The sequence below is a fragment of the Leptodactylus fuscus genome, chromosome 1, assembly GCF_031893055.1.
Source record: "Leptodactylus fuscus isolate aLepFus1 chromosome 1, aLepFus1.hap2, whole genome shotgun sequence".
Taxonomy (NCBI): Eukaryota; Metazoa; Chordata; class Amphibia; order Anura; family Leptodactylidae; genus Leptodactylus; species Leptodactylus fuscus.
This window is the reverse complement of record NC_134265.1, coordinates 267,355,066-267,382,943: the sequence shown is the minus strand read 5'-3', so window position 1 is coordinate 267,382,943 and position 27,878 is coordinate 267,355,066. Positions and strand designations below refer to the sequence as shown.

Below are 27,878 nucleotides of genomic sequence, written 5' to 3'. Positions count from 1 at the left end.
GGGACTGCATATCACATGACCATGGACTGTATATCACATGACCAAGGAACTGTATATCACATGACCATGGACTGTATATCACATGACCAAGGAACTGTATATCACATGACCATGGACTGTATATCACATGACCATGAACTGTATATCACATGACCAATGGGCTGTATATCACATGACCAATGGGCTATATTACATGACCAAGGGACTGCATATCACATGACCATGGACTGTATATCACATGACCAAGGAACTGTATATCACATGACCATGGACTGTATATCACATGACCATGAACTGTATATCACATGACCAATGGGCTATATCACATGACCAAGGGACTGCATATCACATGACTATGGACTGTATATCACATGACCAAGGAACTGTATATCACATGACCATGGACTGTATATCACATGACCATGAACTGTACATCACATGACTATATCACATGACAATGAACTGTATATCACATGACCATGGATTGTATATCACATGACCATGAACTGTATATCACATGACCATGAACTGTACATCACATGACTATATCACATGACGATGGACTGTATATCACATGACCAATGGGCTATATCACATGACCAAGGGACTGCATATCACATGACCATGGACTGTATATCACATGACTATATCACATGACAATGAACTGTATAATCACATGACCATGGACTGTATATCACATGACTGTGAACTGTACATCACATGACTATATCACATGACAATGGACTGTATATCACATGACCAATGGACTGTATATCACATGACCAATGGACTGTATATCACATGACCATGGACTGTATATCACATGACCAATGGACTGTATATCACATGACCAAGGGACTGTATATCACATGACCATGAACTGTACATCACATGACAATGGACTGTATATCACATGACCAAGGGACTGTATATCACATGACCATGGACTGTATATCACATGACCATGAACTGTACATCACATGACTATATCACATGACAATGAACTGTATATCACATGACCATGGACTGTATATCACATGACCGTGAACTGTACATCACATGACTATATCACATGACCAAGGGACTGTATATCACATGACCATGAACTGTACATCACATGACAATGGACTGTATATCACATGACCAATGGGCTATATCACATGACCAAGGGACTGCATATCACATGACCATGGACTGTATATCACATGACCAAGGAACTGTATATCACATGACCATGGACTGTATATCACATGACCAAGGAACTGTATATCACATGACCATGGACTGTATATCACATGACCATGAACTGTATATCACATGACCAATGGGCTATATCACATGACCAAGGGACTGCATATCACATGACTATGGACTGTATATCACATGACCAAGGAACTGTATATCACATGACCATGGACTGTATATCACATGACCATGAACTGTACATCACATGACTATATCACATGACAATGAACTGTATATCACATGACCATGGATTGTATATCACATGACCATGAACTGTACATCACATGACTATATCACATGACAATGAACTGTATATCACATGACCGTGGACTGTATATCACATGACCGTGAACTGTACATCACATGACTATATCACATGACCAAGGGACTGTATATCACATGACCATGAACTGTACATCACATGACTATATCACATGACTATATCACATGACAATGGACTGTATATCACATGACCAATGGGCTATATTACATGACCAAGGGACTGCATATCACATGACCATGGACTGTATATCACATGACCAAGGAACTGTATATCACATGACCATGGACTGTATATCACATGACCATGGACTGTATATCACATGACCAAGGAACTGTATATCACATGACCATGGACTGTATATCACATGACCATGGACTGTATATCACATGACCAATGGGCTATATCACATGACCAAGAGACTGCATATCACATGACCAAGAGACTGCATATCACATGACCAAGGGACTGTATATCACATGACCATGAACTGTACATCACATGACTATATCACATGACAATGAACTGTATATCACATGACAATGGACTGTATATCACATGACCATGAACTGTACATCACATGACTATATCACATGACTGCATGTCCATGTATGTCGCACAACTGCAAAAAAGAATAGACATGAAGCAAACCAACAGTAAGTATAAGAGATGGTTAATACAATTATACCTCTTCATGCCCCTTTACGTATGTGCCTAACAGTTGTCACCCGTTCACCCCTACCATGGGTTATTGTTGGTACAATCTTCATCCCAGATCGTTTACCCCGTTGTCATGAGAACCATGCCGCAGGATCAGGTTCCGGGATGCGCTGAAGACAGTGGAGCTTATCCTGATTGGTTATCACTAACCATTGTCATTGGTGAACCAGGAAGTAATTACAATAGTCTCCGCCCACCTCTGACTGGATCCAATCAAATTCTGTTAGGATATTACCGCGTCGCAAATTCTTTGCGCATGTGTACAGCGAGATGTGGTCCATAGAAGCAGGGCACGCGGAGCTTTATCACCGCGCTTGCGCATACAATGTTCTTCTCCACAGTGCATTGGGGGAGGTTCGCTTGAACCACCCTATAGTATCGTCGATAAAGATTGAGGGGCGTGGTTTCTGGACCTAGCGGCTTTGTCATGAAGAGGGCGTGGTGTTGTTGTGGAAACCTTCTAATTAGCGTCTGTTTTGCTAACGCTCTGCTGGAATGGCGGGCAGTGCGAGCGCCCATTGTTGCGGTGTCCTGACGCTTGTGTGACTGTGGGAGGGGTCTTCTAGGCATAAGCGTAAGGGACTGGGCGGCTCTCGGGGGAGAGTGTGTACTGAGCTGGAGATCCGTAACCCGGTAACAGACGCGCTGTGTGAGGACTGAGCCTGGCTGCTCCTCTCCGCTTCATACAGCGTCACACCAGCAGCTTTCCAGGAAATGGTACGTGGATCGGGTGTCCATGGATGTATATAGCACATCAGGTGTGGTGTATAGTGATGGGGGGGGGGGCTCCTGCTACAGACCTTGCTCCATATGTGTGTGATCAGTGGGGTCCAGTAGTTAGCCCACCGGTCAGGCAGTAGGGCCACATCCATTAGACTCCATTACTAGCAATGGGTATGGGCTCCAGGCAGATCTCATCAGTATGTGTCACTTTGCTTTCTGCTACAGCAACACCATGGAATCTGTGAAACACACTGAAGGATGGCCTCACCCCTTATATATCTGTCCAAGGCTGGGTTACCTGGCAGCTATTCCTCCTGCCATACCCATCCTCCTCTCAGTGAGTAATACGCTGCTGCCAGACTCATCTGGTGCTGGATTATCTCTTATGGTAGCGGAAAGATCAGGCATATTAACATTCATTATGCCTGATCTTACTTCCTCTGTCTTCTGGGAGAATTCAGACCCTCTCCCCAATACACATTAGATGGTCTAAAATTGACATGTTTGGTCAACATTGATTTAATGTTCATCTTGCAATAATTGAGGTAAACAATGAATATAGTCCATTATAAAGTGTAACCATCTCTGATCTAGAATTCTTTCTAGACATTGAGCCTCATATTCGCGCGAACTAGCTGTCCAGAAGATCATCTTTTCATTGTGACTTTGTTTGATTGCCTTATATAGGTGCTGCTATGTTACATATTGTTTATAAGTATAAGGTGGGCATGCAGAGCATAAATGGGAACCTTACCTTATTATCTGTCAGCCCTTCACAGTAAATGAGTAATATGCCTAAATTAGTAACTACGTCTCATAGTAATGTGCCCTGGGCCATCACAATGATGGATGTTACCATGATCATACACAAACCTCAGGGGATGAGGGTAACCAGCACAATGTTTCCATAGTTTATGAAGCAGTAAATAATAATCACTTGAGGCGACTACTGAATCAGTATGGGATCCTCATCTTCTCTGCTTAATACATCCAAGACCGCGCATCCTCCACCCTTATTTGTGCCACCAATACGAACGACATATCCTGTTTTCAGTATGCAGAGTGGCATCTCGGTAATGACCTTTATACTACAACCTACAGAACATGAGAATCCATAACCTATATTCATGCACAGAGGCTGTTGGAGCGGTAGTCTGTGGACTCATGTCTGAGGCATTCGGATTTTGTAATAAGCTGTGTATAGTGAGTAGTATTCATAGTCGAGGGTCCTGATATGGCTTATGGGCCATGCACCATTTTCTTGTACGCTAGATCTTTCACACTTTAATGAATTATGTTCATTTGATTTGTATAACAGTATTGTTTATATGCTTGGCAATAATAATATTAACATAACAAAATTCACTTTTATATATTGCTTACTAGGCATCTGTATTGAGGAAACCTGGTCTTGCCCAGCGTAAGAAAACTGGAGCAAAACCTGAATTAACAGAAGAACAAAAGCAAGAGATCCGAGAAGCATTTGATTTGTTTGACACCGATGGGTCTGGTACTATTGATGTTAAGGAACTGAAGGTGGGTTCTGAAATGGTTGTTATTTTATGTAATATGTCTGGTCTGCACTGTGTTTTATGTAATTCTGTAAAATGGTTACTATGTAATAGAACTCTGCTTTGTGCTGCTCCTCAAAGAACTGTTTGAATAAATTGACATCTGGGCGTTACTAGTTATCTGAGGTTGTCCAAACAGTGCTGACAATGTCAGATTTTGTAGCGATACACCACTTTGACAATGGTAAGATGTTAATTTATTTATAAAAATTCAGGCAGGAGGAATAACTGAGAAATGGAAGGATGTTGACCTCTATTCAATTTTAATACTTATTTCATGGGTAAAACAAGTATTTACTAAAATAGTTATATCAGGAGTGGTGATGCTCTTTCATTATAACCCAGCGTCACTTCACTTATGGTGCTCGTTCTAGGGCTTAATCTTCCATTACGGGAACACTCAGTTGTCTGTCCAGAAGGCGTCATGCTAATAAAATAAGTACTTTTTTTTCAGATAAACAGTCGTCTCTCACTTTAGGATTTTTTTTTATTTTTATTTTTTTGTAGTTTTTGCCTAGCGTATAAATAAATTTATATTTGTCTTCATACAGGTTGCTATGCGTGCCTTAGGTTTTGAGCCGAAGAAAGAAGAAATGAAAAAAATGATAGCTGACATTGATAAAGATGGCTCTGGCACCATTGACTTTGAGGATTTCTTATCTCTAATGACACAGAAGATGGTACGTGGATTTACTAATTCTATCTAGTAGATAGATCTTATAAACTTATATTAAGCAGTCTAAAGATGTTCCAGATTTATCACACTGTCCCTTGCTGCATTTTAATTGGTTGGCTTACATTTTGCCAGAATTTTGGCTCATCTTAAACCATGTCTTCCTTACTCAACACTGCTGCTTTCCCTCTAAGCCATGCCTCCTTGTGAGTCAATTCACAAAAGTCATTTATGTCAGGTGGTGAAAATTAATTTAGGATTATGCTGCACTTAGCTTATTAAATCTCTGTAATTTTAGTTTTGTAATAATACACAACTTCTTTTCTACAACTTTGACTTGTGTTTACATTTAGAGTGAGAAAGACTCTAAAGAAGAAATTATGAAAGCTTTTCGGTTATTTGACGATGATGGCACAGGAAAGATTTCCTTTAAAAATCTAAAGCGGGTTGCCAAGGAGTTGGGTGAAAACCTGACTGATGAAGAATTACAGGTATGGTATCCTAATATAAAATATTTGAAGAGTGTCAGTTTATATAATTTTTTTGCACTAATTACTAGTACAAGATGTCTGCTCTCCCAGACTGCATCTATGCTGTATTTATTCAGTGAATATGCAATCCATGAATCATGTGGATCCACTTGAATCATGGATTGCATATTCACTGAATAGATACAGCATATATCTACTTTGAGTGCCCAGATTATAATTTTATTTTAAGTGTGGAGTGAAACTATTCTGGAGCACCAACTACTTACCTATCTGGGAGTGCCGTGATTACAGCCTTTGTCTTTGACTCGGGCAGAATCAGAATAGTGGGCAATCTCTGGGACTGCATGGGCATAGCAACTCTCCTGCAACCACAACTGTTTGCTTTGTGTCCCTTATTCTCAGAATAAATATATATACTGTTTAACTAGAAAATACATTGTAGGAGAGATAAACTGGTTGTCTAGCACAGAAGTGATTGACCTACATGATTCATTATATACCGCAAAATTAGGGAAGTGATTTCTGTGTGACAGACTCCTCGTGTCACATGAGTCTGCCAGTGCTAGAAGGAGATGTATTCTTTTTTTTTTTTTTTTTTTCTTTTTAATTTGTTCGGACAACCCTTTTAAGTCATTTAGCTGTGTTGTTGGCATGAAAGGTTGCAGCTTTCAATATGAACAGAAACCAGAAACTATATATAAATAGTATTTTTGATGTACTGCATTAACCTTTAACCCTTCAGTGCCAATGACTTGGGCAATATGTCATGACTGTATTACTAGACTACTACAAAATTCCGTGACACGTCAATATGTTCTAGGACATTTATACTTTTTGTGACATTGCAAAAGATGCTATTTTAATGATCCAACAGTAGACAAGCAAAAATTAACTCAACATTTGCTTGAGAATCTGCATTTATTATTTTCATCAGTGTCAGCCTATTCCCTTGGCGTGCATCTTTCTTGGTTTTTTTTTTCTAAATTAATTAAGGCTTTGTTCAAATAGGTTTTTAAGGCTTATAATTCTGCATAGAAAGTTGGCAGATTTGTTAACTGCATTGATTTCTTTTACTGAGCAGCACTGCTCTTACAGTTTTGCAGGCTGCTGAGTTAAACTATCAGCAGGAAGAGATCTTATATGTTATACACTATACAAATGTTCAACCTTATTGTGCCACCGCTTCAGTATATATCATTAGTCAGGTTTGTGCTGCAGGATTAGTCCATACCTTTAATTTGTGCTGGTATGGGCATAGATTATGCCCGTGGCTCAAACTGAGCCTTTATCCACAGGTCGCAGATGCTCTACAGAGGAGGCAATTGATCCCTCTGCCATTTATCCTTGAAGTCACAGTAATATGTGAGATGGGATGGACTTACAAGAGTAGGGATAATTGTCTGGGGTGTAAGGGTGACATATAACTGTGCAAAGTTGTGTATAAATGTAGGTATGCGTTAACACTTTTCTGTATTAATATTAATTTCTATGCTTAGTGTTTCTTTTAAAGGGAGCCTGTCACATTTTACATGCTGTCATATTAATGGGCAGCATGTTATGGAGCAGGAGAAGCTGAGTAGATTAATATATAGTTGGTAAAAAAAAATAAAAAAAAAAATCTGTATATAAGGATCTGTTCACACTGAGTATTTGCCAGTGAATTTTGATGCGGAATCCACCTCTAAATCCGCCTGCAAAAATGGCTCCCATTCATTTCAATGGGGGCCGCTCTTTTTGAAAAAAAAAAAAAAACCGCTAGTAAAGAAATGAAACGACATGATCTATCTTCAGGCAGATTCTGCCTGTAAAAATCCATTGAAGTCAACCGTGGTTTTTGATGTGTTTTTTTGCAAAAACCGCTTTTCAAAGAGAAGTTTTCAGGTCTGTAAACTGTGCTGAAGAAAAAAAAACTAAAAATGCCTCGTAAAAAAAACTGCGCCAAAAACTTTTTCTAATTGCTGAAGATTTTTTTCCGCTGCCAGAAAACTCTGTGTGAACATATCCTAACTTGTCAATTATTTTTCTGCTGTTTTTGGACTTCTGAGTCTAGTGGGTGGTCCTACTCAATTATTTACAGCTTTTTCTATATGTACATATATTGTGCACTTATACAGCCAAGACAATCAATGGGCTTCTAACCCCTGCCCTGCATTGTCAATTAAACGCACAATCTTTGTTCTGACTGTGTATTAAATCTATGACTTGTATACAACTTTTACGGCATGATGCGGTCTCCTTCTGTCCATGTTTTCAACAAAATTTCACAATTTTGTGTTTAGGAAATGATTGACGAAGCCGATCGTGATGGAGATGGGGAAATAAATGAACAGGAATTTCTTAGGATCATGCGGAAGACAAGCCTTTATTAAGTTTGTTCTGCAAAACAAGTTAACACTGTGAAGATATACAGGAAAGCAAACCAAAAAAGCTATTTGAAGTGACCTGTTGTAAGGTTTACATCAGGACTTGTTTATTTCAAAGACATATATGTATTGTTCTGTTGTATGCCAGCCTTTCTATGTGCCATTACTCAGAGCATGGCTATACATCCTCTCTATATAACCAGCTGTGTATTGACATCTGCACAGTTTAGACAGTAGCAACAATCCATTATTAATAAGCTTTTATGTCTGTTATTCCCTAATTAGAACATGACTTAGTTATTCCTTTTCTTCCATTGTGTCTTGGCTGCTGTTTGTTGCATTGTATTGGATGAATGACTGCTTGTTCATTCTTTACTCTCGCCTTTGTGTTTGTTAAAGTGCACTGTAGTAATTTGACTTGAATATTTTGTAATAAACCTATTTTTTTAAGTTGTTTAGTTCTTAGTTGCTTCAGTGTTTGGTTTTTAATTAGCATTAATGTTTTTCATTCTGTACGCACTTTTGTCTTGTTTCTTGTAACCCCCACACCAATCACCAGGGGGTAGTCATGAGCTGTGCCATATATAAACACATACATTATATACATTTATTCCATTTTATTCCATATTGATGCTGTCAATGTTGTTATTGTTGAGACTAGGACATATTAAATGATGAGCAAGACAGCTCTCGCAGCCTGTTTATTCCACACAGGAAGAGACTTCAGCTAAACAATGGCCATGCCGTTTTTTAAATGTAGGCAAACTCACAAAAAACATAAAAATCTACAATGGCACGGAATTTATTAAGACTGGTGTCTTATATGCTGGTTTTTTTTTTCTTCATTAAAAGTTTATTGAAATTTTTACAATTTTTACAAAACGGGGGGGGGGTTGGAGACCATAAAGGCATACAGAAATATTAATGGAAAGCACAGCGTGAGGAGAAAAGAGGGAAGGGGGGCGGGGGGGGGGGGGGCGGGATATGGGGAGTGGACAAGAAACAGGCAAACGCTCTGGCGCAGCACAGCTGGCAAACAAAACATCTCAAAAACCTGGGACATTCGGGTGTCAATTGTCAAGTAAAATCAAAGACAAAGTTTACAAACAAAACACATAGGGAGACATCACACAGGGGACACAGAAGGAAAGAGGGTACGGAAGTCAGCGGAGTAGTAGAAGTGATTCCAAAGGAGCCACGTCGGTCACTGCTTGTCATCATTCGCTGTTTTTTTTGTTTTTTTTTTTAAAGAGGACCTTTCATCAGATTTGGCACATGCAGTACTATATACTGCTGGAAAGCTGACAGTGCGCTGAATTCAGCGCACTGTCTGCTTTCCTGATCTGTGCCCGGTGTAAAGCGCTACCGGTCCCGGTACCGTAGCGCTTTACAATCAGAAGGGCATTTCTGACACTTAGCCAGGGACGCCCTTCTGCCCAGCAGCGCCTATCGCGCTGTACTGTGTGAGCGGGGAGGAACACCCTCTCCTGATAAATTTTTTTTTTTCATTTTCGCAGAGTATTCCGCTATTATACCTATACGGAAAACGCCAGTGTTTTCGCGGATATAATTAATATGCTGTGATATACAAAAAAAACGTCCATTTCTGAAAATGCAGCTTTTCTGCTACAGAGTTTTCTCTGCAGTGTGTGGATAGGGTTAGCCAGAATCCCACTCACTTTGCAAGTAGTGTTAAATACTACATTTTCTCAATGTGGGGTTTTAACCTTAAACATGTGTATCACTAACACTGAAAACTGGTAACAAGACCTTCAGCAGTCCAATATGGAGGAGCTAATCCAGTCACCACTCAACCTGCTGCTACCTCTCTGGGCTCCATGAAGGGGGAGTTCTTCATATTGGATGATGAAATCATGCAATCCCTGTGACACTTTTTATCTGCTCTCTGATCAGAGGATCCATTATCTAGTCTGAGAAGGTGACAGGCAGAGTGCTGGAGTCCCATTATATCAGCCCTTGGTTTCTGACTTATGTATGGTCCAGTGCGGGTCTTGAGTAGGCTTCAGCCCCAGGTGTAAGTCATAGGCTCATTACTGGGCCATAAAAGGCTGCAGAGCCTGCACTTCAGGGCAGATTCTGAGAGGAGAGGAAGCAGCTGGGTCTGGTCTAACACACAGAGTCAGGTGAGACTGTATTACACTATTGTTGTTTACTCATGTTGTTATTAGTAAGCCACACTTACAGTTAGTTCCTTATTGTTTAATTAGTGGTCACACGAGCAGGGTTTTTGTTTGACATTTTTTTTGCCTGAAGTTAAGGCTGTATTTTGTTTTGCTGTTTTTCTAAATAAACCTGTTGGCTACAGATAGTGTTCCTGTCTCTGACTGGTTACACCTTTGCTACTACACTAGGTAAAACAGCATTTTTTCTTTGTCTGCTCCCATTCTGCTGACACTAGCAATAATCCCAACCTAGTAAATTATTATCTAGTACAGGGTGGGTCCTGTTATTTAAGGCAGGGAACTCTTCTCATTCTTTCTCTCTATTTTTTATTTTTTTACCTATGGAGACAAAGATGGGGCACATAAGGTTAACTAAGGCTCTTCTTTTCAATTGCTGGGCCCAGAAGGGTAAGAAAGTCTCCAAAAATATTCTATCGAGCTGGATAAATTGCAGAAAGATACTGCTCACAAACTTATCTCCGCCAGTAAATGTTAGAGCTTTCTCTAACCGCAACATCAATCTCCTGCAAAGAGACTAGATCAGATTTGCAGAGGGGCTACTCCGTCCTCTCCTCACTTTCTTCATCAGGCACCATCATTTTGATCTGGCATCAGCGACATCACTTTTGGGAGAGAGGTTTTACGTGCTGTGGTCTCCCCTTGAGTTGGCTATTTGGTATTCTCTTGTGGCTGTCACTATGACTGGGGAAATAGAATTAGTTCTAAATGGTAATTTGGTTTCCTGGAATGCTCCATGACAACTCTCTTATTTCCCTCCCTTTCAGTGTATTATGATGCCTTTGGTATTTTCTAAAAACACTGAGGGAGGCTTTACCTTTTAACCTCGCTGTTTCCTTTCGCTATCAGGGAATGGCATCAACCTTCTTCTGTGTGTTGTCATGGAGGATTCCTAGAAACAACATTAATGGTAAGAATTTGTTCTATTTTTCTGGGTATGGAGGATTTTGCCTTTCACTATCTTACAATTGTGTTGTCTGAACAAAGTTTCAATACACTATAAGATATATATGCATATACACATACGTACCATACTTAGATTATTGTTTAATGTCTCATCTGTATATCCAAGTTTAATTTTTATGTGGAAATCCCATTACATATGCAGTTTTTGGTGCAATTTTTGATGCTGTGTTTTTTTTAATTATTATTTTAGTGAAACATAGGAGTGGATCTCAAATTGAGACATATTAAACTTTTCTTTCCTCTTATTTATTGCATTGGTTCAAAGGCTGGACTGAAAATGCATTTGTTATTTTAGGCAGAGGGCACTTTCAAATGTCAGTATTTTTCAGCCGTTTGTTTAGGCTAAAACCTTAAAGGGGTTGTTCGGGATAAAATAAAAAAAATAACCCTAAAGTAACCCATCCCCCACCCACCCACCCACCTAACTTCTAATTTACTTCCTATAAAAAAATATCTATAATTTCCAAGATTGCTGGGGCGGTCATGTGACCGTCCTAGGCATACTTTCTGATATTCTGGTGACGTTCCGTTCCTTCCATAATGGAAGGTTTCTCCAGTAGTAATTTTTTACTTTTCTGATGAAAGAAAAAATCGTGCATGCAAAAGTAAACAAACATGCCGGAAGACAGTGTCCATCATGCTGTTTACATTAGTGTCAATGTGTGTTACTCTGTTATAGTTAATATTCGTTGCTGTAATTCCTATAATGAATGATAGCAACGGTTAACAACGGTAGTGAGAAACCACCCTAAGTTGTCTGAAAAGTTAGTGACCAGCTTTTTCTATTTTCTGGACTGTATATGGACTTTTTTACTTGCTGTGAGCACCAGTGAAGTATATGGAATTTACCCTTGACCTTCCATAGCATAGTTTTTATGCATGCAGTAGTGCCACCTCATCCTTTACATTTAATATATACACAACAATATTTATTTTTTTAAAATGTACATTGTGAGCCCCATTTTGAGTGTTCACCATTTTAAACCACTCTTTGTTTTCTGTATCTTAAAGGGGCTCTATCATTGGGATAAGTCATTATTAATTAAGCACATACTTGCATAGCCTTTAGAAAGGCTATTCCATACCTACCTTTGTATGTAAATCTCCTCAGTAGTTTTTAAATGAGACCGTTTTTATTCATATGCTAATTAGGCATCAGCAAGCATTGGAAGTGTCTGTGAGCACCGTCTGCCATTCTCTATGTGTGTGAGAGCAGAGAGATGAGTCATCAGCAGTGGCAGCCTGTGCTGTACACACAGCAGACAGTGCTCCCTGAGAACTTCCGATGCTCGCTGAAGCCTAATTAGCATATGAATAAAAACAGGCTTATTCAAAAATGACTGAGGTGATTTACATACAAAATGTATGTGTGGAATAGCCTTTCCTATGCAAGTATGTCAATTCACTGACTGGTATTCTACTCAAAATATTTGTATGTACAGCTGAGGGAGTAGAAATAAAACATAACTTTTATTTTTTAATATATTAAAATTGTGCCCATTATAGCATAAAATATTCCAGTAGGGAGATTCACTAACCAGTAAAGAGATTAGGTAGATATGGCTTCTATCTCTTAGATAAAGTGAAACTCTCCCCTTTGTCTTTCCAATTGGCAGGAAAAAATAGATAAGTATTTCATTTGTTCAGCAGTACTTGGAGGAGGCAGTCTAACCTAATACCACATCCTACCACCAAGGACATGGGAAGTGCAGTTTTCACTGCAGCTTTCATCTTTCCTTAGAAAAACCACCTGATGAGCTAGAGTATCAGCTGGTGAAATACGTATAGAGGGGATTAGGAAATAGTTTTCTCTCCATATAATAGTTCAGGGACTTACAATACATATAAATTGAACCAGAAGATAGATAGGACTGCTGCTTAACCATTGTATATTGGCTATATCATTACCTGGTCAGACCTCTGAGCACTGTTGGGAGCTAATGCTGCATATTAACTCTTGCTCCTCCAAGTCCTGCTGAACAAATGGAATACTTACCGTATTTTTCGGACTATAAGACACAATTTTTTTCCCCCAAATTTCGGAGGAAAATGAGGGTGCGTCTTATAGTCTGAATGTGGGTGGAGGAGTGGGTTTGCAGCATGGCCGCGCTACTGCCACCGCTGGTTTTCTGCAGCGGCAGGAGCGTGACAATCTGCAGGCCCCGGCAGCTAATACAGTCCCCGGCATCTGCTGTAATAGACCGGCGGATGCCGGGGAGTGTCTTAGCTGCCGGGGCCTGCAGATTGCCGCGCTACTGCCACCGCTGGGTTTTCTTCAGCGGCAGGAGCGTGACAATCTGCAGGCCCTGGCAGCTAAGACACTCCCCGGCATCCGCCGGTCTATTACAGCAGATGCCGGGGACTGTCTTAGTTGCCGGGGCCTGCAGATTGCCACGCTCCTGCCGCTGAAGAAAACCAGAGGTGGCAGTAGCGCGGCCATGCTGTAAATCCGCTCCTCCTCCACAGGTCCCGGCAGTCAGTTAGCCCCGGGGCCGGTCCCCACCGGCCCCATACCTTTAGTGATGCAGGCCGGCTCCTGCACGGCGAGGCCGCAGGAGCCGACCTGTTCCGATGACAGCCGGGAGCCTAATGAAGGCTCCCAGGCCTGTCATAGATATATGTTACTATCGCGTCTGGTCTATGACCCTCCGCGATAGTAATGTATAGAATTTCCCATAGACGGCAATACACTTGTATTGCCGTCTATGGGACTTGCAATCAAATGATTGCAGGTTCAAGCCCCCTAGGCGGGGGATAATAAAGTAGTAAAAAAAAAAAAAAAAAAAAAAAACACACAAAAAATAATAAAAAATAAAAGTTCACCTCCTTTCCCTAGAATACATATAAAAGTATAACATTACTGTGAAACATACACATTAGGTATCCCTGTGTCTGAAAATGCCCTGTCTACTAATATTTTTATGTACAGTGAACGTCAAAAGTGCTAAACTGCCGGGTTTTTCTCTCTGTTTTGCCTCTGAATTAAATAAAAGGTGATCTAAGCAATAAACATTTCCCAAAATGGTATATCTAAAAAGTACACCTGGCCCCACAAAAAAAAACGCCCTATACATCCCCGTACAGCTGCAGGGTCACCTGTCAATGTGGCCTTGCAGCTGTTCCAAAACTACAACTCCCATATATTACATTTTACCATTTTTTTTTGCCTGAAAATTTTTTTTCCCTATTTTTCTCCTCTAAAACCTGCGTCTTATAGTCCAGTGCGTCTTATAGTCCGAAAAATACGGTATCTATTTTTTCCTGCCAATTGGAAAGACAAAGGGGAGAGTTTCACTTTATCTAAGAGATAGAAGCCATATCTACCTAATCTCTTTACTGGTTAGTGAATCTCCCTACTGGAATATTTTATGCTATAATGGGCACAATTTTAATATATTAAAAAATAAAAGTTATGTTTTATTTCTACTCCCTCAGCTATGCAAGTATGTACTTGGATGATGATGATGATGATGATGATAATAATAAATAATCATCCTCTTCTTTAAAAATTTCTTTACCCATGTGAATATATTGTCTCCAATTCTCACCAAGGTGCACATACCTTCTGAAACTTCTATGGATATTTCTAATTCTTAAAAGCTATATTTACAGAAGGAATAATTTTATTTTTTACTGATATAGCTGTGGTGGACAGTTGCTCTTCCAGTGAAGGCCTTCTGTACTTTAATAGCAATTCTCTAAGTTGAATTTGAGTTTGATCTGGCGATGCTTCTCCTCCATTATTACAAAAAAAAAAACTAACCTGGGGAATACACCATCTCAGAAAGCAAATCAATAACTTCCACCCAAAATGATATTATACAGGACCAATCCTATACGAGATGCAAGAAACTTGGTACCTGTGACATGACATCTATGGCATCTGGAATGTGAGAGTTGATTCATTTTAAACATGCATACAAATATGTAATCGTCTGAAAGTACTTTTTTTTTCAAAAATTTTACACTTTGCAGATTTCCAAGACCTGCTACATGTGTACTTTTCCTACACAGCAAAGAATAAGGAATGCATATATACATAAGACTCACAGTTCTGCTCATATTGATTGCTAAAGGAAATTTATTAAGAATGTGCAGTGCAAGTATCCCAGAGAATATAGGCCCCAGGTCGCATAAATGCAGGGGTTTTTTTGAGCCAAAGACAAGAATGGCTACAAAAGAAATGGAAAATATATAGGAAGCTCTTATACCGTACTTCTCTTATATCTGACTTTGGCTCAAAAAAACAAATCAAAATCTTAAACTGCTCCTGCTTTCTATTTGTTATTATGTAGCCTAGTAGTCTTTGCTTATTGCCTCTAACATGTGGTTATCAGGACAGTCAGCGATTTGAGATCCACCTGTGGCGTAACTACTGTGGTAGCAGTGGTAGCATATGCTACACTGCCTGGGACATTAGGGGGCCCGGCAGGCCCTTGATGTTTTTTTTTTTATTTAATAGGCCGTTACCTGCTGGAGTAACCCCAGCAGGTAACAGGCCTTATTTACTTACCAATCCTCACTGTTGCTCATGGCCGCCTGCACTTCCCCTTTTGTGGAGGTCACTGTGAGTAAGAGTGGGGATCAGTAAGTGAGGCCGCAGGCCCATGAACCTCACAAACACTGCTATCATTATACTCGAGGGTCTTTTCAAACTTCCGAGTATAATGATCAGAGGCCCAGGGGAAGTGTATTCTCTCCTGGGTCTCCGATCATTATACTCGGAGGTCTGAAAAGAACCCAGAGTAAAATATTTGTTCATGGGTGGTCCACAATGGCTCATAATAGTGCGTGCAGGGGCCACTATTGTGTGTGTGTGTGTGTGTTGCTGGGGGTTCTCATGTCTAATATTCACCTTAGGGCCACATCATTCTTAGTTACACCACTGGAGACCACTGATATAGGCTGTATTGTGCAGGAGATATTTTGTGATCAGTTGTTTCAGACAGGGTGAAGTGGTGACTATTTATCAACTGGAGATGGCCATCACTTATACAGCAAGATTAGAATGGTGGATTAGGAAGACAGCGCAACAAAAAATGTGTGACTCACCACATTGAAAGTTTGTTACTGAAAACCTGAATAATCCACTTTCTGTTTTATGCAGGAGATCTGTGTAGGTGGAAGTCTTACCAGAAACTTGTTCCCCTACACAGTCCCTTTGTGAATTTGCAAAAATGATGAGTAGAAGGAAAAATTTCAGTAGAGAGAGAACTGTTATTGTGTGACTAAAACTTTATCCCAGGAGATATAACATCTTGGTCTTTATTAAACATAATGGGATGCATTACTCCAAAACAATCAGCACCAATGACACAATAAATGGTAGGTGAAGGCTCTTATTATTATTATTATTAATAATGATACTTTTTATTTACATAGCCCCAACATATTCTGCAGCACTTTATAAAATGTAGGATTCAAGTACAGACCAAAAGATACATTACAAAGAAATAGTCACTTCACACAATGGGACTGAGGGCCCTGCTCGCAAGAGCTCACAATCTGAGGTAAAAGGTAGGGGCAGCATCGGAGGTAGCATTACTTATACAGTGGGCCAGACATTTTTGTGATAGAGGTTAAATTTATTACACATAAAAAGCTGTATGAACCATCACCAGTCACTGATTTTTGCTGTGCAGATGGTGCCTGGACATATAGTTACCTGTGTGGTAACACACAAGCATAACCAGAGGAGGGTTTGTTTTAGGGATTATAACTGCAGAAGGATTTACATTAGGAATTGTGGAAGGGGTCCCGTCATCCTCCAGCGCTCGTGAACTGACATTTGCTAAAAAAAATGGTCTCGGCGCAGTAGCCGTAGTAGAAGCCGCATGCTACTGCGCATGCACCCAGGCCATTTTTTTTTTAAAATCAATGTCAGTTCGCGAGCGCCGGAGGAAGAGGAAGTGTGGATGAAGAAGACGGCGCACCCTGAATGCCCGCCCATCGTGCACGATGGGTAAGTAGATCACATTCTTTTTTAGGGTATTATTTTAAAACTGGGGGCTAGTTTAATATAACATTTACGGTGCCTGAATAGCCTTTTTAAAGGCTATTCATGCATATGTGGGGCTCTATTGGCATGATTTTGCTGATAGAGCCCCTTTAAATATTTTAGTAAGACAATTAATGTCAGCAGACAACAGACTGGAAAAGGTGTGAGGGGTAACTACTGCAGGTTGTAGGGCAAGCAGAAGAGAGGAGCTGAGAAACTTCCTCATCTGTAATTGGTTCAAAAGATGAGAATGAACAGTCTGAAGTGCAGTAGGTGAGGGGATCAATGTCACCCGGGGATTGCACAGTTATTTCCTAAACAATATTATGAATTTTGTCATGGAAATAGATGGCCAGGTCCTCTGTACTGAGGTCTGTGAATGGCGCCTGCACCTTGGTAGTGAATAAGGAGTGAAAAGTATCAGAGTCTTTTAGGGTTACTGGAGATAGAAGAGATGAGCGTGGTTAAATAGGCTTGTTTGAGGAGGTGAAGGGCAGAGCTATGTGTTTTGAGCATAAATTTGAAGTGGAGGAAATCTGCAGGTGTATATGATTTCCTCCACAGATGGTCAGCACACCAAGAGCATCACTAAAGAAAACGTGTCTTTGGCGTTTAAATCAGTAAGCAGTTTGTGTAATGCTGGGTTGTTCAGAGGAAAGGGGCCTTTTTTGTAGCCACCCTACACTTTAGTTAATGTCATCCAGAAAATGCGTTTGAGGCGTGTACTAGGACTGCTTTAGACTAATTTTAGAGAACTAGACTCCAAGTTGAAGGGAATCATCTCCAAGGTTGTATTCTCTGGAATACTGAAGGTCAGGGCCGCACCTCTATTGAGGCAAGGTAAGGCAGTGACCTCAGGCGGCACTCCGGAGGGGAGGGAGTCTGCGTCAATTTGATTTTTTTTTTTTTTTCTAAAGTAGCACAGGAGAGGGCCGCTCGGAAAACATCCCGAGCAGCCCTCTCCTGCGCTGATTTAGACCTCTGCGTCTCAGCGCAGGTGACGTCATCACTCGTTCCCAAACAAAAAATAAATGCAACTGCCCAAATCCGTAGTAAAAAGGTAACAAAAGGTTAAGTACAAATTCACTCACGTGATCCCATTGCTGGTATAACGTGGGTTAATGGATTCAATGCGATCGGTGCTCGGAGATCTCTCCCGGCAGAGACAGGAACAAATGAATGAAAAGTAGCAAAGTCCAGCACAAACGATCAGCCAGTCATGTATCATAAAACGTAGCTTAGCGTATATTCACATAAAAAACTTTATGTGCAGCAGTAGGGGTTACAAGAGCCTACATGTTTCGGGGTTGCCCCCTTACTCATGGCATATGGATGTGTAGTAAGCTGCTGTCTTTTATACAATAAAAGAAACACAAGTAAAAAAACAAAGCCCCTCCCGTTTGCACTGAGACAGGAACTGATTAATTAAGCATCATGTGTGGTGCTGGAGAGACAGGAAAAAGAAGACATAATACGGAGTAATCATTATAGAATGGTGCATTGAAGTGTAGCATATCAGAAAAAAAAAAATACAATTAAAAAAATAAATAAATTAAAAATAAATATAAATAAATAACTGAAGATTAGTATAAATGGGTAAATATGGAGGAATTGTTTATATGTCATGCATAGAGACGGAGCAATAAAATTAATGAAAAAAAAAAAAACAAAACCTACTGCTGCACATGAAGTTTTTAGACGTCATCACTCTGCCTGGGCTGAGATGCAGACGTCTTATTGCCGGGTGCATAGAGGAGGCAGCGGGAGCAGCGGCGAGGTAGGTAAGTTGAGCAAATTCAGTGGGCGGCAGAGGTGGGTATAGTGGTCTTGATGTGAGATTTTTACTACCCGGGTATTAACTGGGGTCATTGTACTGCATCATCTGCAAAGGGGAGTAAATTCATCAACTTGTTACAGGACAGTTTTATGGTCCAGCTTGTAGATGATCCAACTAGAAGGGATGCTCTGCTGGATCCGGTCATTTCTAATAATGCTGGACTTGTTGGAAATGTCACTGTTAATGAAAACCTTGGTAATAATGACCATAAGACCATAATCTAATTCGATTTCACATACATAGATACTGGAAGATATATTGGGTAAGGATATAGTAAAATGTATAACCATACCCAGGTATAAATGTCTTAAATTAACCCCCACTCCCATCCTGTCAGCTATGGTTAAAAGGGTGATAAACAAAAAACGGGCACTTAAAAAAAAAAATAGAAATCTTATAGTAAGGCTAATGTGGTGCCTATTTTCAAAAAAGGTCTAGATCTTCCCCATTTAATTACAGACTGGTGAGCTTAACATGCATGAATGGCGGTGTGATGGCATATAATATTATAACCCTACCCCAGGAGCAGAAGTTGCCAGCTTCAAAAACAGCTTAGATACCTTTTTAGTGCAAAATAGCATTGATGCTTATGGAGCTGTATAGAATGTTATGTCCTCTCCCATCCCCTGGTTGAACTTGATGGACATAGGTCTTTTTTCAACTGTACCAACTATGATACTAATGACATTAATTACAGGTTAATGTGACATCCTTGCTACGTCAAATGCAATGCCATTTTAGTCCTGAGTGCATGTCTAATAACAGTGTACCAAATATAATTCAATACTTGGCCCTTCTCTCTTGGGTTCAAGTATATATGTAGACAAAAACATCCTGCGGTATGATACAAGTGATGAGTTGTTTTTCCTATCTCATTAAAATGCAGCTCTCTAGAGACATTGTGCTATTTGAAGCCTACCAACAAGCTGTCACCTCTATTCCGGCTAAAGCCTTTGAGAGGAAAGATGTAACACATTGACATTTATTTTCAGTATTAATCTTCAAGCAGTTTTTGCATACTTGGCTTACATGAAGATTGCACTCAATCAAAAAAAATCTGTAAAATTCCATTTAAAAAAAAAAATGCAGCTGCTATGATTTTCTGTTGAATGAGCCATAGCTTTTTGGTAATGTAAAGGTTTTTTTTTTTTTTTCTTCTCATGAACATAATCATGTTTTAATTAGTAGACAATTTCAAATTTATCAGACTATAAATTGAGTCTAACTATAAAACGCACCCCAGGCTTAGATAAGAAAAATCTGGAAAAAATGTTTCATATTAATTTTTTCTTCCCTAGTGGATTGACACTAATGGAGCATTATACTGTTTGGCAGGCTCTAATGGAGCATTATTCTGTGTGGTGGGCACTATTGGGGTGCTATACTGTATGGGGACACTAATGAATGGGACATTATACTCTGTGGTAGGCACTAATGGGATATTATACTGTATGGGGCACTAATGAAACATAATATTGTGTGGCAGGCACCAATGGAGCATTATACTGTATGTAGGGCACTAATGGAGCATTATACTGTGTTGTGGAATTAATGGAGTATTATACTTTATGGGCACACTAAAGGGACATTATACTGTATAGGGGGCACTAATGGAGTATTTTTCCATGGTGACCACTAATTGAGCATTAAACTGTGTGGGGGGCACTAATGTGACATAATACTATATGGGGGCAGAAATGGAGCTTTATACTCTGTGACAGGCACTAATGGGACATTATACGGTATCGGGATCAATATTGGAGTATTAAACAGTGTGGTGGGCACTAGTAGAGCATTATACTGTGTGTGGGTACTAATGGAGCATTATATTTTGTGAGGGGCAGTAATGTGACATTATACTATATGGGGGCACTAATACAGCATTATACTGTGTGGTGGGCACTGTGTGTGGGGCATTAATGGGACATTATACTATATGGGGGCACTAAAGGAGCATTATACTCTGTGGTAGGCACTATTGGGACATTATACTGTATAAGGGACATTATTAAACATTAAATTGTGTGGTGGGCACTAGTGGAGAACTATACTTTGTGAGGGAGCAGTAATGTGACATTATACTATATGGGGGCACTAATGGAGCATTATACTGTGTGGGGGACACTATCTGATCATTATACTGTGTGATGGATACTAACGACCTTTATACTATGTGGGGGGGGGGGGGCACCAATGGGGTATTAGTGCCCCCAAACAGTATAATGCTTCTAAATCTCCACCACCCTGCGTAATACTTTGGTCCCACTCAGATCTGAAAGTTCACTAACCAGTAACATCACAACACCGGAGAGAGTAAACTGCACTCTCCATACTGCAACTAGCAGACCGCAGACCAAAAAGAAAAGTTAGAGCATTTATAGGTTTTCCTATCTCAGCCTTTCAGACAGGCTGCATGCAGTGTCTGCTTCTCACTTCCTGTATTTCTTTTTCCCACCTCTCCCCACCCGCTGAACAGGACAAACAACATTTCTGCTGGTCAGATATTATGTAGATAATTGTACAGAAGGACTCAGTGTTATCTGTGTGTTTAGATAGAGAGATAACACTCAGCTTTATCAGCAAACTGAAATTATCTGAATGGATTGCCCTGCAGGCACTGAGTAAGTGACATCACTTGTCCTATCTCCCAGGTCTGTGGTTATAGCAATGCTGTGTAAACAATGGGAGAAATAAGTTGACACAGCAGGCAAAGAAAGCAGAATTTCTAAAGGAAAATGCTTCAATTTACATAAGCTACCAGTATAGATAGGATCCTTGAGATGAGACATCCCCTTTAAGGATAGGTCATCAATTTCAGACATTTGGAGGTCCAACACTCACCACCCCCATTGATTACTTGATCAATGATGAAACAAAGAATAGAGCAGGAAGAAGACAGTGTAATTCAGAACAGCGAATCAGTAGTGGTGCTGGTTATACGGCCCCAACCAATTTGATAATACAGCGGATGTACAACAAAAATTATTTATCTCCTATTAATCGGAAAAGAGAGAAATTAAAAATTGGTGGGGATCCAACCACTGAAATCTCCACCAGTCTGGAAAAGGAGGGTGTTTTAAGCCCATTTTAAATGTGATATGTAATATTGCTCGCCCACAGCTAATAATCCTCCCACATAAGTAATAGTCCCGACCCATAAAGGTAATAAGGCTCCTTTACAGGTAATAGTCCCTAATAGTATCCAGTCCTCCCACATAGGTAATAGTATTTTAACTATATTCCCTCCCAAATAATAGTCCACTATAGGTAGCTAAAATATCAGCATTACTTGGTAGAAGCACTGGGAAATTAATCACATTAAATGAATTAATTTGCCATTTCAAAAAAGCATAATTCTGATTTTCACCAAAATCATGAATTCAATGTTAGCCCTGTCCTGGACTCTTATATATTCATGCAGTCTTTTTCCTCCTGCGACAAGCTATTCTCAACAGTTTCTTTACTGTAGGAATTGAAGGTGGTAGGTTAAAAGGGTTTTCCAGGCAAAAAAACCCATTTTTAAAAAAAGGTATTTTAGTGCTATTAATGGGTTATTAATTGCACCAAAATCCTTTTAGCAGCGTTTTGAGTGGTTTCTGGCTCTCTCTGGGACCTTCTGACCTTCTTTACATTTGTTTACATGCTGTCTAGCTTCCTGCTGTCCTTCCATGATCCTCCTCTGTCACACCCCCTCCCTGTTTCCCTATCTAGCCTGTGGACTAGTAGATCTATCTATCTGCTTCACCCCAAGTGTGAGAAGGAGCGCTATCGCAGGTCCTTCCTTCCAACCGCGACCAGGCTGTATAATCTACATCAGACCAAGCGAAGATCACTCCGCACAGAGAACTAATGATTATGACGATGACCATGAGGTTTTCCTCTGTTTTTCCTTAGCTGCTATGGACTCCTAGTATATCTTCTCCTCTCAGCTTATGTGTGTCTACGTCTGTAATGTATTACTCTGTATTATCCTGTATCTGTATTACTATGCTGCTGTAACATGCTATAATTTCCCCAATGTGGGACTATTAAAGGATTATCTTATCTGATCTCTTATCTTCTGTGTCCTGGAGATCAGCATCTTTGCTCCTGCCGGCATCTTCTTCTGTGGACTTCTTGCGCATGTGTGGTATGCGCTCTTTGCTTCTGCAGGCCATTGTACAATAAAGCTTTATTGCGCAGGCATCGGCAGAAGCAGAAGAAGTGCCAGAAGAACAAGGATGGGTAAGTATATATGGGATGGGGCGGGGGAATTTTGGTGATGCTTTGTTTCTGAAAATCACCGGATCATCAGAAAATGTGCCTGGGGCGGTCACATGGCCACCCCAGGTATATAGGTAAATATAGATTTATTTATTATTTTTTTTTTAATTAAATTCAATTAGAAGTCAGGCAGGGGGAGGGTGTTTAGTTTATGGACTGATTTTCTATTTATCCTGGACAACCCCTTTAAGGAATCATATGTCAAATATATCTGATTCCTTCTCCCTTTGCCTGTTCACTGAATTTTAAGTTTCTTTAAAGGGATCCTATCACTCACACACTTTTTTTCTAGGTACCATGTTGGAATAGCCTTAAGAAAGGCTATTAGTCTCATACCATTCATCGTCTTCTCTGTGCCGCCGTTAGCCTACAATCCCGGTATTTCTTGGTATGCAAATTAGCTTTCTCGCAGCACTGGGGGTGGGCCCCAGCACTCAAACAGCACTTTGAGCATCCCCAATGCTGCGGGAGAACTCGCTCCAGTGCCGCCTCCATCTTCGTCAGCAGCATCCTCTTCATTCTCTACTTTCAGCGGTGGGTTGTAACTCAGGCCTTGGGCAGACCAGACTGCGCATGCCCACAGGCCACGGCAAAATGGCTGCTTGCACAATACTGTAAGCGTCCATTTTCTAGTGGCCTGTGGGCATGCGCAGTCTGCTCTTCCCGAGGTCTAAATGTTACAAGCCACCACAAGAAGAAGAGGACACTGCTGTCGAAGATAGAGGCGGCGCTGGAAAGAGTTCTCTCGCAGCATTGTGTGTGAGTGATAGGATCCCTTTAAGCAAAGACATAATACCGTATATACTCGAGTATAAGCCGACTCGAATATAAGCCGAGGCCCCTAATTTTACCACAAAAACTTTTAAAAAAACTTATTGACTCGAGTATAAGCCGAAGGGGGGAAATGCAGCACCTACTGAAAAATTTTAAAAATTAAAATGCTCGGAGTTTTTGGGTGCAGTAGGTGCTGGGAAAGTGGAGGGGGTGATTTGATTGTCTGTCAGCCCCTTCTCTGAGCTTGAGGACTTTTTTTTTTTTTTTTTTTTTTTTTTTTTTTTTACCCCACTTGGAATTCAGCCTGGCTGAATATAGGGTTTCTGCAGTGCTCCTATTAACCCCTTCCCGATGGAACAGGAGCACTGCAGATAACCTATATTCAGTAGACCGGGCACTTTCAGACACAGGGATACCTAATGTGTATGTGTTTCACAGTCATTTTCTACTTTTATATGTATTCTAGGGAAAGGAGGGATTTAGAACTACTTTATTTTATTTTTTTAAAGCTTTTTTTTCACAATTTTATGGGAGATTTTTTTTTTTTTTTTTAATGTAGATTGTGAGCCTACATTTTTCCTATCAGTATGGGAATATGGGATGGAAATCCATGCAAACACAGAGAGAACATACAAACTCCTTGCAGATGGTATTTGCCCTTGGCGGGATTTGAACATCAGGACTCCAGCGCTGCAAGGCTGCAGTGCTAACCACTGAGCCACCGTGTGGCTCCTTTATGAGAGATTCTATTCATTTCTATTACAGCTGCCTCCCCCCCCAAAAAAAAAAAAAAAAAAATATTTTCATTGCTTGACTCGAGTATAAGACGAAGGGGGCTTTTTCAGCACAAAAATTGTGTTGAAAAACTCAGCTTATACTCGAGTATATACGGTAATCAAAATTAAAATAGAGAATTTTAAAGTTTTATTAGCTTAAAAAAAAAATTAAAATTAAAGAAAAGCACTAGTACATCAAGCAGGTGCACCAGATGTTATTGCAATTGTACTTGTATATTGTATATGCACTTTAACTAAAAAAATACCGAAAGAATAGTAAAATGCTCATAAAACATTTGCCAAAGGTCAAGTTCATCCCGACTCCCCCTTCCCATGCACTGCCACCATAATACCACCTTTAGACTTTGCATATTTACTTTAAATCTGCCATAATATACAGTACAATACATGTGGATAAGGTTCTCAAAACCACATACTGTACAGACATAGCAGAAAAATACCATGTGGAAATATAGGCTGGATGCCATGCCGGGGACCAAGAATTAGAAGGGTGCCATGCTAGGAACCAAGAATAAATTACAAAATGTCGAGGTCACCTGTGGAGTAAGAAAGAGTTGGGCCCTCTACAAGTTGTGTGGTTTAGTTTTTTTTTTTATACTACCATTGGTTTTCGTTCTGATAGGGTTCATAAAAAAAAAAAAAAAAAAAAAGGAAAATTAACAGACACTAACTGATGTTAATGTTGTTAACATGATGTTTGTTGATCACTTAAAAAAAAAGACACATTAACATCAGTTAGTGTCCATTAAGGGCCATTTTTATATTGTCCACTTTTGTTTATTGTTTTTGTTCTGCTTTCTGAGCACGCGCAGAAAAAACGGACAGTATAATGGGCAACAAAGTTTGCCTATATACTGTATTAATCTTAATGTATAAACTAGTAATACATTACAAAAAAAAAAAGCATTCTGTGAATATAAACATTGGTTACATAAAGCACTACTGCCACCTTCTGGGTAACTGTATTCAGTGTGTCTAATCCTAATCTGTACATTTTTTAATACTTAACTTTTTATACTTCCATGTACAGAGCTGTGTTTGGCATCTTTTTTGCAGGCCAATTTATAGTTTTTATTTATAGAATTTTGGGGAATATCTGAGCACATTTTATTTCCTGGGAAATACAGTGACCATTTTAGTTTTTTTTCTGCTATGTCATTAACTGTATCGATCAGTATTTTGTATAATTTAGGCATTTTTTGACTTTGGGATGTGTGTTTGTTTTTTGTTTTTTTGGTTGGTTTATTTTTGTTTTCACATCTGATCTCAGAAAGTGGTATTTTCACTTTTTAAAAATTTTTTTTTTCACTTTTAATGTTTAAAGATATCAGAGGAAAGTTGGTCCGCACTCCTTTATATTTCTAAAACTTCTTCTTTATTTCATTCTTTAAAATAAGTTAATCACGGGTACAAAAAAGTGCCAGTGAACAAACTCCCCAAAAAGTGTCTAATAAACAATCATGGCTGACGCGTTTCTGGGCGCTCTAGCCCCTTAGTCGTAGCCCTGATTAATGTTTGGACCCTTTTGTGGATCTGATCACTCTTACAATATACTGCTAAGCTTACATATATATGCATAAACTTCTATTATACAATGCCTTTGTAATACAAGTGAGTATGAAATATGGTCCTAGTTGCTCCTGGGACTGATTGTCGTACCCAAATGACGCTTCGGGAGGTTGTAATCTCAATGAATATGGTGTTGCCTATGTGCCGCTACTTTTTCAATGCCTTGACTCTGATTGTGGGCATTGCTTTCTCATGTTTACATTCCTGGCTTCCACCATACTGATATAGTGGATGTTGGGAAGGTGTCCATTATCACTTTATTCCATACTTTATTTTCGCTATACTTAATTTTTAAAAATTTTGTAGAACTTACTAATAAAGGGTTATCTGCTTTGGATAATGTTTTTATGTAGAAGGGTTTATTCACAATAACATGATCACAAAATGTACTATTCTTGGTACCGCCAAGTATTAAGTATTAAAATGGTCTGAGTTTTTGGGTGCAGTAGATGCTGGGAAAGGGGAGGGGGTGTTTTTGTTGTCTGTCTGCCCATTCCCTGAGCTTGAGGACTGTTTTTTTTTTCCCCCACTTGGAATTCAGTCTGGCTGAATATAGGGTATCTGCAGTGCTCCTATTAACCCCTTCCCGACTGAACAGGAGCACTGCAGATACCCTATATTCAGTAGACCGGGCACTTTCAGACACAGGGATACCTAATATGTATGTGTTTCACAGTAATTTTCTACCTTTGTATGTATGTTAGGGAAAGGAGTGATTTAGAACTTTTTTTTAAAATTTTTTTTTTTTTTTGCACTATTTTATGGGAGATTCTATACATTAATATTGTGGCTGGTCATAGACCCCCCCCCCCCTCCTGACTCGAGTATAAGTCGAGGAGGGATTTTTCAGCTCAAAAACTGGGCTGAAAAATTCGGCTTATACTTGAGTATATACGGTAATAACATACAGTGCCACTGAAAAACTTTATAAAATAGTTTTTCCTCTCCATTACGGTAATTTTTATTTTGTATGGTGTTGTTGGGGGTGGGGCTATAACCTTTAATAACGGCACATCTTATCACTTTTTTCTTTGTTGGAGAGGCTGATTTTCCCCTGCAACTGGGGCTGGTATGTTTAGCCCCAGTTGCAGGAGAAATACAGCCTCCTGCACGTTGTATACAGAGCTAATCTGAGTCCTGTAGGACCCAGCAGCTCTTGCAAGACACTGATCCCAGCAGATCACGTGACTGCCGGGTCAGAGGACAGCCGCATGATGGCGGCGCGCATAGCTGTGTATATAGCGCTCATTGAGCGCTGTATACACAGCAATCGAGAAGGCAGGGACAGGAATAAACCTTCCCTACCATCTCTCTGGGAGCTCCGGCTGAAGTTAAAGCTGGCTCCCAGTTTTAGCAATTGCATGATCTCGTGCAATAGCTGTGTTCTGACAGGATGTACCGGCACGT

The 27,878-nt window shown here is 39.9% G+C and overlaps 1 protein-coding gene across 2 annotated transcripts; it reads left to right on the top strand.

The window, feature by feature from the left end:
• Positions 1–2,660: 2,660 nt before the first annotated feature.
• Positions 2,661–8,752, top strand: LOC142218313 (uncharacterized). 2 transcript variants are annotated; one of them, XM_075286938.1, is made up of 5 exons: positions 2,661–2,962; positions 4,355–4,504; positions 5,091–5,219; positions 5,566–5,703; positions 7,983–8,752. In XM_075286938.1, exons 1-5 carry the CDS (start codon positions 2,960–2,962, stop codon positions 8,070–8,072), a joined length of 510 nt encoding a protein of 169 aa, XP_075143039.1. In that variant the 5' UTR covers positions 2,661–2,959; the 3' UTR covers positions 8,073–8,752. The 2 variants fall into 2 exon arrangements, with proteins under 2 accessions (XP_075143039.1, XP_075143048.1); XM_075286947.1 differs by lacking the exon at positions 2,661–2,962 and adding an exon at positions 3,832–4,041.
• Positions 8,753–27,878: the final 19,126 nt, after the last annotated feature.